The sequence below is a fragment of the Eriocheir sinensis genome, chromosome 27, assembly GCF_024679095.1.
Source record: "Eriocheir sinensis breed Jianghai 21 chromosome 27, ASM2467909v1, whole genome shotgun sequence".
Lineage (NCBI taxonomy): Eukaryota > Metazoa > Arthropoda > Malacostraca > Decapoda > Varunidae > Eriocheir > Eriocheir sinensis.
In genome coordinates, this window is record NC_066535.1 from 6626237 (window position 1) to 6641404 (window position 15168).

The 15168-nt window shown below is 40.2% G+C and overlaps 1 protein-coding gene across 2 annotated transcripts; it reads right to left on the reverse strand.

Moving 5' to 3' along the window:
• Nucleotides 1-1240: 1240 nt before the first annotated feature.
• LOC127004039 (transmembrane protein 248-like) lies at nucleotides 1241-12808 on the reverse strand. 2 transcript variants are annotated; one of them, XM_050871268.1, is made up of 8 exons: nucleotides 12653-12760; nucleotides 7652-7707; nucleotides 5136-5288; nucleotides 4520-4781; nucleotides 4264-4403; nucleotides 3473-3607; nucleotides 3176-3316; nucleotides 1241-3016 (listed from the first exon to the last, which is right to left on the reverse strand). In XM_050871268.1, the coding sequence occupies exons 3-8, from the start codon at nucleotides 5286-5288 to the stop codon at nucleotides 2999-3001; spliced, it is 849 nt and encodes a 282-aa protein (XP_050727225.1). In that variant the 5' UTR covers nucleotides 7652-7707; nucleotides 12653-12760; the 3' UTR covers nucleotides 1241-2998. The 2 variants fall into 2 exon arrangements, with proteins under 2 accessions (XP_050727225.1, XP_050727224.1); XM_050871267.1 differs by lacking the exon at nucleotides 7652-7707 and having other exon boundaries at nucleotides 12653-12808.
• Nucleotides 12809-15168: the final 2360 nt, after the last annotated feature.

The window sequence follows — 15168 nt, forward strand, 5'->3', positions numbered from 1 at the left end:
CTTAGATCATCATACTTAAAACAACTCATACAAACAAATCCCTCACTCAAACTGGAAATAAAAATACCAATAAGATATTAACATATTGATAGGCTCTTAACCATTGTTTAAAGTGAAGGGTTTCCAATCAACATGTTCTCCCCATTATGAGATATGGATCAGAGATCAGAGACACGGACATTGACCAAGTCTCTAAAAGGTAATTGAAGAGTGCCTAAAGAGGAATGGATAGACTAAAGCTAGGAATTACACTAATGGATAAGAAAAAATGTTGGTGGATAGGAGATCAGACAAAAGTAAATATCATAGTAAAGACATTTAAAATCAAGAAATGCTAATGGTAAGGAAACATATATGGGAGAGGGGACAACAGATGGACAAAACAAGGGACAGACTGGGAAACAACAGACATAAAGAGACCCAAGGGAAGGCCATGCACCTGATGGTGTGATAAGTTTATGGAACATTTATACTGAAGTTGGAGACACAAGGCACAAGACAAAAATAAATGAAACTGCTTGGGAAAACTCATGTCCTGCATTGGAATGATACATGCCAAAGATACATCTACCCTAGAACATTCCTTAAATCTCTGAAGTAAAGATTAAGGGAGTTACCAGTTAATGACTGCACTTGGACATGTTTCACTGTCTGGCTTAACATTCCTATTGTTAAAAGAGGTAACTACACCCACATGTTGGATCTCTGCATGAGGTTAATAGTGCAATTTGCACTCATTGATGAATACAAACCTAAGAAAAAGAAGAATAAATGAGAGTCAAGGATGAAGAGAAATGTAAGTGTTGCATTAAAATGAAACCGTAAAAATGAATAAAAACGAAGCCACTGATAAAAATTACGGAATGGTCAAACTAACATTACATAAGTTTCTTTCAAGAATTATTGATGTATTAAAAAAGGCTGCACTAAAGTCTGTCATTTTTGTACACTCTAAAGTGTTTAAATATAAATGTCTTTCGTGAGATGCAGTCACATTTTATGACTTCCTGTACTGCTATGTATTTTTTCTACTCTAGGTGCTAACTCACATTGTATTACTGAACATACTGAAGGTTAATATACACAATTCCCATTCCATAAGGTCCACATTATTTGAAGGTCAAGACTTAGTGTATGTTGCATGTCTGAGGATAATCTATAAATAATCTTTGTGTTCAGTAAATTTTAGTAACAAATATTGCACTTCAAGGAAAAGCAAATCATTCTAAATCCTTCAGAGTTGTTCAATAAAAAAAAGTGTTAAACTTCAATGTACTATAAAAATGTTACCCACTTTTTGGTTCAATATTGCCCTGAGTTTATAAATATGGCCTTACAATGAATTAGGAAATTAAATTAATTCAGGTAAGCTGATTGGCTATGATTTAGCCACAGCAGAACAGACTGTGAACAGGAGGGTCAACAGAGCTAAGTGCATGAACAACCAGCACAGTGCTATCTCTGTTGACATATTACAAATGTATTGTGTGTGCATGTGTCATGTATGATCATGTGCCAAACTTGCAATTGCCAGCCAGCATCCTCCACAAAAGAGCTTAAAAACTTATCATTGACAAATCTATGGATACAGCTAGGATCTCACACACCATACATTCAATCCCCCTTGCTAAAGGGGAGACAGTAACTGCTTCTGTCAGAGGAAAAATTTCATGGCCTGAGCAAGGTGCTAACCTCAGCCTGCTGGTATCACAAGCCAAGTGTTAGTCCATTACCCACAGAATTGTGTGAACAGTGTGTGTGTGTGTGTGTGTGTGTGTGTGTGTGTGTGTGTGTGTGTGTGTGTGTGTGTGTGTGTTTGTGTTTGTGTGTGTATTTACCTATTTGTAGTCTACGGGGCCCGAGCTAAGCTCTTAAAGTCCCGTCAACATATCTACATTCATCCAGCCTTTGTGTGTGTGTGTGCGATTCACCCACAGCCTGATCACAAGCTGGGCTCGTCATCACCAGCAAGTACCCTCCTGACCTGAGCAAGCTCATTATAGTCAATCTCTGAGTACTGCCAGAACCTACACACCCAACCCCATTGCTCAAGGGGGGATAGTAACCGGGGAAAATCCCAGACCAGTGCGTGTGTGTGTGTGTGTGTGTGTGTGTGTGTGTGTATTTACCTAGTTGTGACATACGGGAAAAGAGCTACGTTCGCACTGTCCCGTCTCCATATCCGCTCTTATCCAACTTTTCCTTAAAATCATGAATGTTTCTTGCACAAACCACCTCCTCCTCCAGTCTATTCCAGAGCTCAATGCTTGTTTGGGAAGCTAAACATTTTCACATCTCGCCTACACGTGGTCGCCCTCAACTTCTTTCCATGTCCTCTCGTTTCTCTCTCATTCCACACACACAGGTCCTCTCTGTCCAAATGCTCCACCCCGCTCGCCACCCTGTACACCGCTATCGGGTCTCCTCTTTCTCTTCTTCTCTCCAGGGTTGTGAGCCTCATGCTTGTGTGTGTGTGTGTGTGTGTGTGTGTGTGTGTGTGTGTGTGTGTGTGTGTGTGTGTGTGTGTGTGTGTGTGTGTGTGTGTGTGTGTGTGTGTGTGTGTGTGTGTGTGTGTGTGTGTGTGTGTGTGTGTGTGTGTGTGTGTGTGTGTGTGTTGCGTTGCGTTGGGTGTGGGGGGTGTATATTCTAGTAAATTTTCAACCAAAGCACTGCCATGAAAATTTTGGTACTAACTATAAAACAAAACACTATATGTATGTATTTTCATATTCATATAAACACCAACATTTACTGTTTTAGGTAGAATGCTCAGAGGGGACAAGGCATCAGAGGAAAAGAGATAGATAGATAGAGAAGCATGCATGATACAGTGTTTTGATTGATTAATAAATTAAATAACCAAGACTTTATACTGCTATTCTATATCAACCTGGAACAGGAAGTCCACAGGGACTCTTGCCATTTTATTCACAGTGCTGCTGCTGTTGTCTCTTCTGCAGTGGTTGATGCTGCCACCATCTTCACAGTGCATTGGTAACTAGGGATGCAATGGTACCTGAAAGTGATTATTTTCTTAAAGTTTCTTTCTGGTGTTCAGTTTTCAAAAGGCAATCCCATTTTCCCATAAGCAAAAACAATAAACTTGTAACAACAGTACTCAAATTTTAATGACTCTACTAATAGAAATTACCCTCCAGTTTATTACAATACACACCTTATCTGGTGACAGTACCACCGTCTTGTTCTTGAAGGTCCACCGCTTGCCACAGCCCAGGTAGAAGAGAAGGAACAACATCATGACACAGAGCAGGCAGGTGGTGTACAGGATGTGAATCTGGATTAATGTCACATCCCCCTGAAATACATCTTACATCAGTATCTCCTGAGATGTTTCCTAATAGTGAATTATCAGACACCTGCTATATTACTTCTCTGAAATGCAAACATATCTCTAGAAGCAAACAATCTCTCAAAGTCTTTAGATGGTCAAGAGTTCCTGCCAAAGACTAACCTCAGAGAGATAAACACTGAGCTCGTGCTGCGGGGCTACTAGAAGGTTGCCATCCACCCCAGCACTGCACCACTCAGAGGGCTCCTGCACCAACCAAGGCTTTCCCAACTCCACTTCTAGGGGTGGAGAAGGGCTCTGGCAGGGGGAACATCTTGTTAGTACCTATACAACTGAGTTTTGAATGGATGTAAAATAGACTGGGTAAATGGTTCTCAGAATCTGTCTTGTGAACAGTGACTAGTGGACAGCCAAAACAACTTCATCAGCATTCCCTCACCTACTTTGTAACACTTCCCCTGTTTTGGCAACATGCAGTTCAGTGGCTTCATGAAGGTATAAATACACAATAAAGTGCTGGCCATCTCGCACTCTTGGCTCAACTCTCAACAAGTTACCACCTGTGAAGTGAATCCCTTGGCCTCTCCCTGACTCTTTGTGGATATATCTATAGGTACTGTACTCCAGGGTATTGGTGCATTGTCTAACATATTACAAATACTCTACAGAAGTTCTGGTAATGTTTACAGTTTTACTAAGGTTCATATGGTGAACAGCTATTAATGATTTACTATGTATATATCTGAAAACCAGAAAATGCAGAAGTCTGGCAGATGAAAGACCAGGTGGAAGGATAAAATTAAAACACTTGCCAGGACAGAAAGCAATACACTAACATCAAACTGAGATGCAGAGTATGTTGGTATAGGCCTTTGTCCTGTAAAGAACTGAAGATGATGAAGACAGAAATCTCAGCAAAACTGAAAGACAAAATTTATACAATGATGCCTAACCTTGGGTATAGTGCAGTTAACAGGCCTGATGGGAGAGTCTGGAAGAAGTCTGGATGGGCCTGACATCATAATACAAGCTGTCCAATTCTTGGCACTCTTGGGCACTAGGGATATGGTAATATCAAGTGCACTTGGGTCTCCTGAAAATAAGGAAAAATATGCTGAAATTACAAAGGTTACAAACATCCTCTTTTTAATAAAATTCCCTGCTCTCTCTCTCTCTCTCTCTCTCTCTCTCTCTCTCTCTGCTACTTACTCTTAAAACCTAAGTGCTTGGCAGGAAGAGAGGAGTGTAGATACACCCCAAAGAGGGTCTGGCCAGCCCTTTCCACCTGCACATCAGCCAGGACGCTTAGTGTGACGTTCTCCTCCTCAGTTGTGTTGGCTTCGGGCAGGATGGTCGTGGTGGCAAAGTCTTGAGGTACCTCTCGCTTCATTAAGTGAGAGGATTTGGATGGAGAGTCCTTGGGAAAACAGAGCTCCATGCCAGACAGGGTTGTAAAGAAACTGTTCCAGTCCTGTGTTTAAAAAAATATCCTTCAGTACTTCTTGTTACCTGAGTTTATATTTCTCATACATGGGGAGAAATAAGACATTATATAAATCAAATGAGAAAGATAAACTGCTTGAGAATGGTCATTTTTTAGTTTGTATGTTATCATTGTGGTATACCCAATCTTCATGTATCAATACTAATCTACATTCTTACCATTCACCAGAATCAAGTTCTATTCAATTACTAACAGTATGATGGGCTCTGATATGAAAAACTTCTCAAGAAAATTACAGATATGGTTATAAACGCTTAATTTTAAAATACAAGAAAGTCATATCCATAACCATTTCAACCATTTTTAAATTCATCCCTTCACCTTAATGTCTGGGTTCAAGATGTGAGTTTTGTGACTCTGGAGGTAGAGAGAGACACCAACGAGGGCCAAGGCAAACACTGCAATGCTTGCCGTGAACACTACCACTGGTGGCCTGTTGCCCACACACTCCCTTGCACAGCTACAAACTGCCATCTGCAGAGATATAAGGAATCAGAAGTATATAACAATGCACAACACACACTATAAAAAGATGTAGGTATGTATACAAAAGCATTGGTTAATATGTAGAAGGAGTAGGCGTGGTCTGTGAAGCACAAGGGATATATACAGGTAACTTTCGATTTACGCGAGTTTGGTTTACGCGTTTTTTTTTTTTTTTTTTTTAAATAACGCGGGGTCCAAAATCCAAATAAATGTTTAATTTACACGTTTTTTCACTTATACGCGATATTTTATGGAGTGGCCACCAGATGTCTCACGCAACTGGACTTACACGGCGCCGCGGCCACACAGCTGAGCTCAGTTCTTCCCGCACGCCACTTGAACAACAATATAGTACCCACGATGCCACGCTACTCAACAAAAGGGGTGGGCAGATACCGGTACCAACTATACGGTACAGTACCGGTACCAGACTGCTCGGTACAGGTACCAATACTAGCAAGTCGCTCATGGTGTCCCTCAAATAAATGTTTAATTTACACGTTTTTTCACTTATACGCGATATTTTATGGAGTGGCCACCAGATGTCTCACGCAACTGGACTTACACGGCGCCGCGGCCACACAGCTGAGCTCAGTTCTTCCCGCACGCCACTTGAACAACAATATAGTACCCACGATGCCACGCTACTCAACAAAAGGGGTGGGCAGATACCGGTACCAACTATACGGTACAGTACCGGTACCAGACTGCTCGGTACAGGTACCAATACTAGCAAGTCGCTCATGGTGTCCCTCATTTCTTCCTCACACGAGTGAGGCTGAGACTGGGTGCCTGAGTGGATATCTCAGTGATATGGATACTCTCTCTCTCTCTCTCTCTCTCTCTCTCTCTCTCTCTCTCTCTCTCTCTCTCTCTCTCTCTCTCCACTGAATGAAGTGAATATTTATTTTTCGATAGAAACCTACCTCTTGTTTGATTTATTGTTTTTGATTTACGCGACCTTTTCAAGGACACAATACTCACATAAATCGAGTTACCTGTATCCTATATTGTTTATACCTCAGTGTAGGCAAATTAATCTACTGGGCATCGGGAATGGTCTAGAATATATGTTCAAAGGGTGGGGGGGTCGAGTGAAAAGGCATATACATACATTTTTTTGGTGGCAGCAGCGGCCGTTGGGAGGTGAGCAGTGTTGCCAACGATCCGGTTAGCGATGGTACACTTGGTTAGCAAAGGTATGTTTGGTTAGTGATTAACCCACGCATATGAAACCAGGTCCACCACGCGTGGTTATTTATTTTTTTACAACACGCAGCCCAACGGCTATCGTGCTGAGGGCCGGGTATAGTATTACGTAAAGGTGCATCTTCTAAAAAAAATAATAACCACGCGTGGTGGACCTGGTCTCACATGCGTGGGCTAATCGCTAACTAAACGGTGGATCATTGGCAACACTGCTCACTTCCCAGTGGCCGCTTCCGCCGCCGCCACCACCAAAACAAATGTATGTATATGCCTTTTCACTACCATCGCTAACCACCCTAAAACAGGTGGCGGTATTTATCTGCCACTTTTTACTAATGTAGTTTAAAAATAATTTGTGACTATTGAGAGAGAAACCTCACTCGCTCGCTCACTTGCATAGAAAACGGGTGTGAACGGCACAGCGGGGTGGAGTGTGCTACGGGGATCCATAGTACTCCTGATATATGTAGACCCCTAAAAGTTTGTTTTTTACTGGTTTGCCCAGAAAAAAAAAAAAAACGGTCAATTTATAGTTTGACCCAACCAACGATTTTGTCACATGGTTCATGTTTTTCTGGTGATAAATTTAGTGAATTGCATGATTTTGTACCTCATTTACATCGCAAGTGTCTACTTTGTGATCGTGGGGGACCTGTGGGAGCACGGGAGTTTTGGGTGGGGGAGCATGAAATCGACTAATATGCATTTCAAATGAGGTCGAGAAATCAACGGAATTGCAGTAGAACACCAGTGAAAAGGCATAGCCTGCATTTGTTTTGGGTGGAGCGGGGGAAGCGGCCATTTGGATGTAAGCAGTGTTGCCAACAATTTGCTACATTTAACAAAAATAGCTGCGGCCACTGGAAGGTGAGCAGTATTGCCAACGAAGTGCTACATGGCACAAGGGAGAGTTATTCTAGGAAAATCGTTATTGAAATAACCTGGCCGAAGATTTCTAACTTTCCTAGATGGGATAGGCATAACTTGAAAAAAGGCATAACTCGAAAAGTAGACATTTGCGATGGAAACGAGGTACAAAATCATTCAAGTCACTACATGTATCACCAGAAAAAGATAAGGAACATGAGAAAATCGTTGCTTTCGCCAAGTTCAGGAAATGAAAACCACAACAATGGCATTACCTTACTGGCCAGATGTTGATGGTTTTGGTAGTGCTACTACTGCTGCTGCCTCCTCCCTATAAATACAGGGAAGTTTACAGTCTGGGCACCGTACTTCTAAAGGAAGGACACCATGACTTCTTTGTCGTCCAGATAAAATTGATTAATAAACTCCCAGTAGTTGTCCGTACAACCAGCACACATCATGGCCATCTTTAAACTGACTGGCAAACACTAACTTACTGCTCGAATGGATCGCAGTTTTGGAACACCAAACGCGATATTTCTTTACAACTACTGCTTCACTCCCACCGCCGCCCCCCCACTCCGTCCTGCGCTGGGTATTCCAATGGCCCACACCAGGGTTGGCAAAAACCAATGTTTTTTTTTTTTAATAAAAAACATGTTTTTTTTTGGTTTAAACCAGTTTTTTTTTGGTTTAAACCAGTTTTTTTTGGTTTAAACCATGTTTTTTTTTAGTTTAAACCAATTTTTTTTTTCAGTACATTTATTCCAATAATTCTATCCGTATATACATATATGAGTTTGAAAAGGAATTATAGATAGATTTAGAGATGGATTTAGCAAAATATTCATTTGATCTTCATGCAATCTGTAAAAGAGCCAAAATGAAGATTCTCTTACATACTTTTTATTTTCTATTTTAAAGAGTAGTTAAACATTAATGACCTCTTCTAATTTTCCAGTTTCATTCTATAAAAAAGTTGTAAGAGAGAGAGAGAGAGAGAGAGAGAGAGAGAGAGAGAGAGAGAGAGAGAGAGAGAGAGATATATATATATATATATAGATAGAGATAGATATATATATAGATAGATAGATATATATATAGAGATATAGAGATATATATATATATATATATATAGATATATATATATATATATATATATATATATATATATATATATATATATATATATATATATATATAGATATATCCCTATATATATATATATATATATATATATATATATATATATATATATATATATATATATATATATATATATATATATATATATATATATATATATATATATATATATATATATATATATATATATATATATATATATATATATATATATATATATATATATATATATATATATATATATATATATATATATATGTTTGCCACTTCAATAAACAGCAGATAAATAGTTTCAACAAATCCTGTCCAACAATGCATACAGAAAAATACTGGTAGCTAAATTCTGTGTAAATTCAAATGTAGTACAATACTTATTCAAACTTATTGTTTTCTGAAACTTACTGAGCAAATGCATATAACATACTGTATTGCACTAAGCCACAAATGGTTTAAACCAAAAAAAAAAAAAACAGTGATTTAAACCAACTAATAAAACCATTTTTTTTCTTTTGTGTGTATCTTTGTTAGTTTCATCAGTATTGTGGTTTTAACTATATGTAAGATTTTAATTATGTACAGCAGGATTGGTGGTTTAAACCAGGGGTGTCAAACTCAAAACCCTTGGAGGGCCAATTCATGCTCTGAAATGCCGTCATGGGGGTCAACAAGGGTAGAAAATACAATGACAAGATTGAAGCTACCGTGATACCGCGGGCCATTTATGACTATCCCGCGGGCCATGAGTTTGACACCCCTGGTTTAAACCAAAAAAACAATCAATAAAAACCAGTGTTTTTTGTGAATCTTTTTTAGTTTCATCAGGTATTGTGGTTTTAATTATATGTGGTTTTATTATTTTTTATTATGCAAAGTCATTTTGCCCCCCTCGACCCCTCTCTTAACCAAGGGGGCCTTTTCCCCCCCTGGACCCCCCCTCCCCCCATATAATAACAATCTTGGGGGACCCATGAGAATTCAAGGGGTGCTGGTGTGGGAGCATATTTAAATTATTCCAACCGAACTTTATGACCTAACTAACAAAGCCCCCCTCAACCCTATTCTTCAACAACACTCAGCTGTCACCATCTTCAACACTAAACATCCTCGGTCTATCCTTAACTCAAAATTTTAACTGGAAACTTCACATCTCGTCTCTCACTAAATCAGCTTCCTCAAGGTTGGGCGTTCTGTATCGTCTCCGCCAGTTCTTCTCCCCCGCACAGTTACTAGTCATATACGGGGGCCATGTCCGCCCTCGTAAGGAGTATGCATCTCACGTTTGGGGGGGCTCCACTCACATAGCTCTATTGGACTGAGTGGAGTCTAAGGCTGTTCGTCTCATCAGCTCTCCTCCGCTTACTGATAGTCTTCTACCTCTTAAATTCCGCCGTGTTGTCTCTCTTTCCATCTTCTATCGATATTTTCATGCTGACTGCTCTTCTGAACTTGCTAACTGCATGCCTCCCCCCCTCCCGCAGCCATGCTGCGCACGACTTTCTACTCATGCTCATCCCTTTACTGTCCAAATCCCTTACGCACGAGTTAACCAGCATCTTCACTCTTTCATCCCTCACGCTGGTAAGCTCTGGAACAATCTTCCTTCTTCTGTATTTCCTCCTGCCTATGACTTGAACTCTTCAAGAGGAAGGTATCAGGACACCTCTCCTCCCTAAATTGACCCCTCTTTTTGAACACTCCTTTGATCTCTATTCAGAAGCAGTGAGTAGCGGGCTATTTTTTTTATTTTATTTTTTTTTTATGCCCTTGAACTGTCTCCTTAGCTGTAAAAAAAAAAAAAAAAAAAACATTCCAACCGAGCTATATGACCTAACTAATTGAGGTCGCCCCCCTCGACCCCCTCCTAACCAAGGCCCTGGAACCCCACCCCCTTTAAACCATATATAATCCCTTACCTTTACTGGACGGAATATATATTGCAGCCGCCGGCCAGTGTTCTGATCCTTTTTTATGGGAGCAGTGATTAGCGTTTTTTTTTTAATGAGTTTCCCTTTTTTTGCCTTTGAGTTGTTTCCTCTGCTGTAAAAAAAGAAATGGCAATGCTGCTCACCTCCCCGTGGCCGCAGATATTTTTGCTAAATGTAGGGGATCGTTAGCAACACTGCTCACTTTCTTATGCTCGCTTCTGCAGCGCATCGTTGGCAACACTGCTCACCCATACCGGGTCGTTGACAACACTGCTTACATCACAATGGCCGCTTCCCCCGCTCCAACCAAAACGAATGTAGGGTTATGCCTTTTCACTGATGTTCTAATGCGATTCTGTTGATTTCTCGACCTCATTTGAAATGCATATTAGTCGATTTCATGCTCCCCCACCCAAAAACCCCGTGTTCCCACAGGTCCCAGGAGATCGTTTAGGGAAGGGGATGGGCATAACTTGAAAAGAGGCAAAACTCAAAAAGTAGACATTTGCGACGGAAATGAGGTACAAGATCGTGCAATCCACTACATCTATCACCAGAAAAACATGAACCACGTTAAGAAAATCGTTGTTTGGGTGAAACCGTAAATTGTCCAAAAAAATTATCTCCACTAAAAAAGTAGTCATATTTTGCCCATGAAAACATAATTTGTGTCTTGATACTAATATGCCTACTCCTGCTACATTTTTTACCAGATCATTTTCTAAAGCATCATATATTAAGGTGGATTTGAAAAAAATCTCATGTTCTGCATGTCTGGGCTTTAACAAAGGGTTAAGATTCGTTTTAGGTCTGTGCCAGTATCTCATTACCTACCTTATGAAACATCAGTATCTCTTCATATATCTTTTCTACAAACCTTCAACAGTCATGGAAACGCTTTGAAAATCTAATTCAAGGACTTTTTTTGGTAAAGATTAGGTCTGTGCCAGTATCTCATAATCTACTTTATGAAACATCACTATCTCTTCATATATCTTTTCTACAAACCTTCAACAGTCATGGAAATGCTTTGAAAATCCAATTCAAGGAATTTTTTTTTACTCTTGAAAATAGGGGATAATGTTTACGAAAGCGCGTTGCCTCCTCTGCTGGTGCATGACGCTGCAGCCACCGCAGTAAGAAAATAGGTCGCAGAGGGCACAGCCCCCTGGACCCCCTCATGTATATGTGACTTATTTCAGCGAGAGGTATTTTCAACACCCGCTGCTGGCCAGCCAGCAGAGGAGGTGACGTTTGAAAACATTATCCCATATCTTCAAGAGTAAAAAAAGTCCTTGAATTGGATTTTCAAAGCATTTCCATGACTGGTGAAGGTTTGTAGAAAAGATATATGAAGAGATAGTGATGTTTCATAAGGTAGGTAATGAGATACTGGCACGGACCTAAAACGAATCTTAACCCTTTTTTTTTACTCTTGAAAATAGAGGATAACAGCTTGATGTCAGCCTCCTCTGGCGACGGCGGTGTTGCGAGAAATACCTTCTCGCTGAAATAAGTCACCTATACATGTGGGGGGGATCCAGGGGGGGGGCATAGCCCCCCCTGGTTAGAATGGGGGGTCGAGGGAGGCGCAGCCTCCCTGTTAGTAGGTCGTAAAGTTCGGTTGGAGCAGTTTGAATATGCTCCCTGACTCTAAACCCTGCAAGCTATTTTACGGCTGCGGTGGCTGCAGCATCGCCACGGCCGCCAGAGAAGGCGATGCGCTTTCGTAAACATTATCCTCTATTTTCAAGAGTAAAAAAAAAGTCCTTGAATTGGATTTTCAAAGCGATTCCATGACTGTTGAAGGTTTGTAGAAAAGATATATGAAGAGATAGTGATGTTTCATAAAGTAGATTATGAGATACTAGCACGGACCTAAAATGAATCTTTACCCAACCAAGTCTACACACTCAGAGGGATTGGGTTACTCTTTAGTGGGAGTCATTCTGTATACAAACCCAATATTCACTCGTCCAAAAGTTTGCTTTATTATAATAGCAACTATCTACACGTGAAAAAGTACCATATATTTATTCAGAACCCAATAGTTTGTGTCTCTGGAATCAACCACTACGGGTATAGCTACTTCCCGATCGACTGCCGTGACACCTTGCTTAATGGCACCACCTGGCACTCGGCCCCAACTCACGGCCAACACAGCTCGGAGTGAGTCCATCCCCACACACTGCCTGGCTCACCCACCGTGCACTGTGATCCACTCCCTGGCTTGAGCGGCCTCCTACAGGTACTCCGTCGATGAGTGCTGCTCGCCCCGGGCAGTGCGACGTGTCCTATGTTTACGTCGGGATCTTGATCTTGATCTTGATGTCACAGGTGACTTGAGATTTCTCTTCAGCCAAGCCTTTGTATCGGCAGTTTCTGTGAAAGAAAACAACATACGTAAAGTCGGTGTCCTACTCGGGGCAAGATATCATTGCCTACATCTTGAACGCCACATGCTCTCCAGGAACTCTTTCACTTTCACAATGGCATAAAATTCAGATGTAGACAAATAAATTCAGACTGCACCAAATTTTTCTTCACCAACGTTGTAGTGCGAGAATGGAATAAGCTTCCACCATCAGTGGTCCAGTGTAACACGATTGACTCCTTCAAAAAAAAGCTCGACCGTCACTTCCTTCAACTTAATATCAACTAGAGTAGAAATGCAACGTTTTGGAGCCATCTGATTAATATGAAATCAGGGGGGCTCCCGTGGTAGAGTCTCGGCCTTGCGCTTCGGCGGGTTGCTTGGGCGTGGGTTCGAGCAAGGCAAGTATACATATATATATATATATATATATATATATATATATATATATATATATATATATATATATATATATATATGAGAGCGGTATGATTCGGACAGTGGGATAGTCCGGCCATCGCACTTATTGTAAAGTGTATGGGACTGAGTGCCGCGAGATTTTGTGTGAATGTGCAAAACTTTGTTGCCTTGGCCCACAAAGGGACAACCACGCCCTCAGAGCTGTTATTTTCGATGCAATTCCTATTTTATGTTTTTCTGCATCTCGTATGTAATATTTTCAGGGTGTATCATAAGCTCTCGCTTCAAAAACGTGCCAATTAGCGAGATGTAAATTATTTCGGTGACGCAGCGATGCACGGCGAAGGTATTGCCGTATAACATAATCACCCAGCTCTCGTGCTGGAAAAGGAGTGTGACCACACATTTGCTTTTTTATAGTCGTGATGATTCGGACGGTTGATTTTTTCATGATTTTTATAAAACTTATATGAATTTAAACATTATAGGTGTTGCAACGGTTATATAAAGGTTAATTTGGTTGATTTATATTCAGATATTATGCTTGTGAGAAGAGAAGGAAGCCATAATACCAAAAATTTTGAGATGTTTCTTGTAGTTCTCCTTTTATTTATTTCCCCTCTAAATATTGAGAGGATACTTTGTCCTTATATAAATGTTTTGTAGAAGATATAATCTTGTTTATTAGCTAATCAAACTTAAGTTATATTAATATTATGACGAGTATCATGAGTGTCCGTACCATCCCACCTCCCAGGCCGAACCATCACCACGGGTGGGGATGGTTCGGACGATTTAGAAACTTGTCTTTCACCACCTACATCTGAAAACTGGAAATAGCTACGAGTGTCATATTAGCAGCCTAAAGAGCCAAAGGATGGAGGAACATTTTGAGATCAACAAAATTACACTAATACTTAAACTTTTTTCTAAAAATATTTTTCTAAAAAGTGTCCGAATCATACCGGCTCTCCCTATACTTGCCTTGGGTTCGAGACCTATCCCGTGCCATGTGGGTGGAAAGGTTGGCTCTTTCCGACCCCCTCAGCCCCCGTTGTTGGGTCTCCTCCTTGAAAGAATTGGGTATATCTCTACCAGCCGTTTGGGGGGTTTGGGGGCTTGGGGTCTTTTTATTACTGTTATTGGGACTACCTTACAGTAAAGCAACTTATTTATATTAATTCATTTTTTTATACTGGGTCTAACTAAATTTGGGAAGAGATGGAACTGGGAAACATATGAATGAGTTAGTAAGAAAGGAAAAAGAGAACTGATAGAATGATGTAGGAGGAAGAATATTGTATTATTCCTCCACTATATAGTAGCTATGTTAGTTTGATAAAAAAAAAAAAAAAAAGCCTAGTTTTCATTCATATTTATATATTTTTTATGCTATTGAGGTGACTTGGCTGCAAGGCCCTATTAGTTGTGAAGTGGAGGGAAGGGGAGATGATGAATTAAGTATAGTGGTGCGTGAGTACGTGGTCGTGGTGCTGAGCGGATGTGCGTTGCGTTTAGCCAGGGGCGGATCTAGAAAATCAATTTGGGGGGGGCCCCCCAAATTGATTTTCTAGATGGTAAAATTTCATAAGTTAGCGACAGCCTCAAAACAGTGAAGACCAATGGATAGTGATGGCGGTTCTTCGCTTAAAATCCACAGCTCCCGAGCAATCAACGTATACGTATATATAAGTGACAAATATATATATATATATATATATATATATATATATATATATATATATATATATATATATATATATATATATATATATATGAAGATAAATAAATATTTAAGCGTAAGCAATAAGAAACACTTCAAATTGTACATCCGACCAGTGAAAAGGCAGATCTGAACAGGTAGAAATTACCACCATACGAGCATTCGAAGAAAACTAAACGTTTATTTCGATATGTAAGCAGCAAG

Excerpts from the sequence above, each read along its gene's own strand:
- LOC127004039 (XM_050871267.1), bottom strand. The coding sequence starts at position 5,288 with ATGGCAGTTTGTAGCTGTGCAAGGGAGTGTGTGGGCAACAGGCCACCA. Across the intron at positions 4,404-4,519 it reads CAAGCACTTAGGTTTTAAGA|GAGACCCAAGTGCACTTGAT; the intron begins GTAAGTAGCAGA and ends CCTTATTTTCAG. Across the intron at positions 3,317-3,472 it reads TCAGTGTTTATCTCTCTGAG|GGGGATGTGACATTAATCCA; the intron begins GTTAGTCTTTGG and ends GATGTATTTCAG.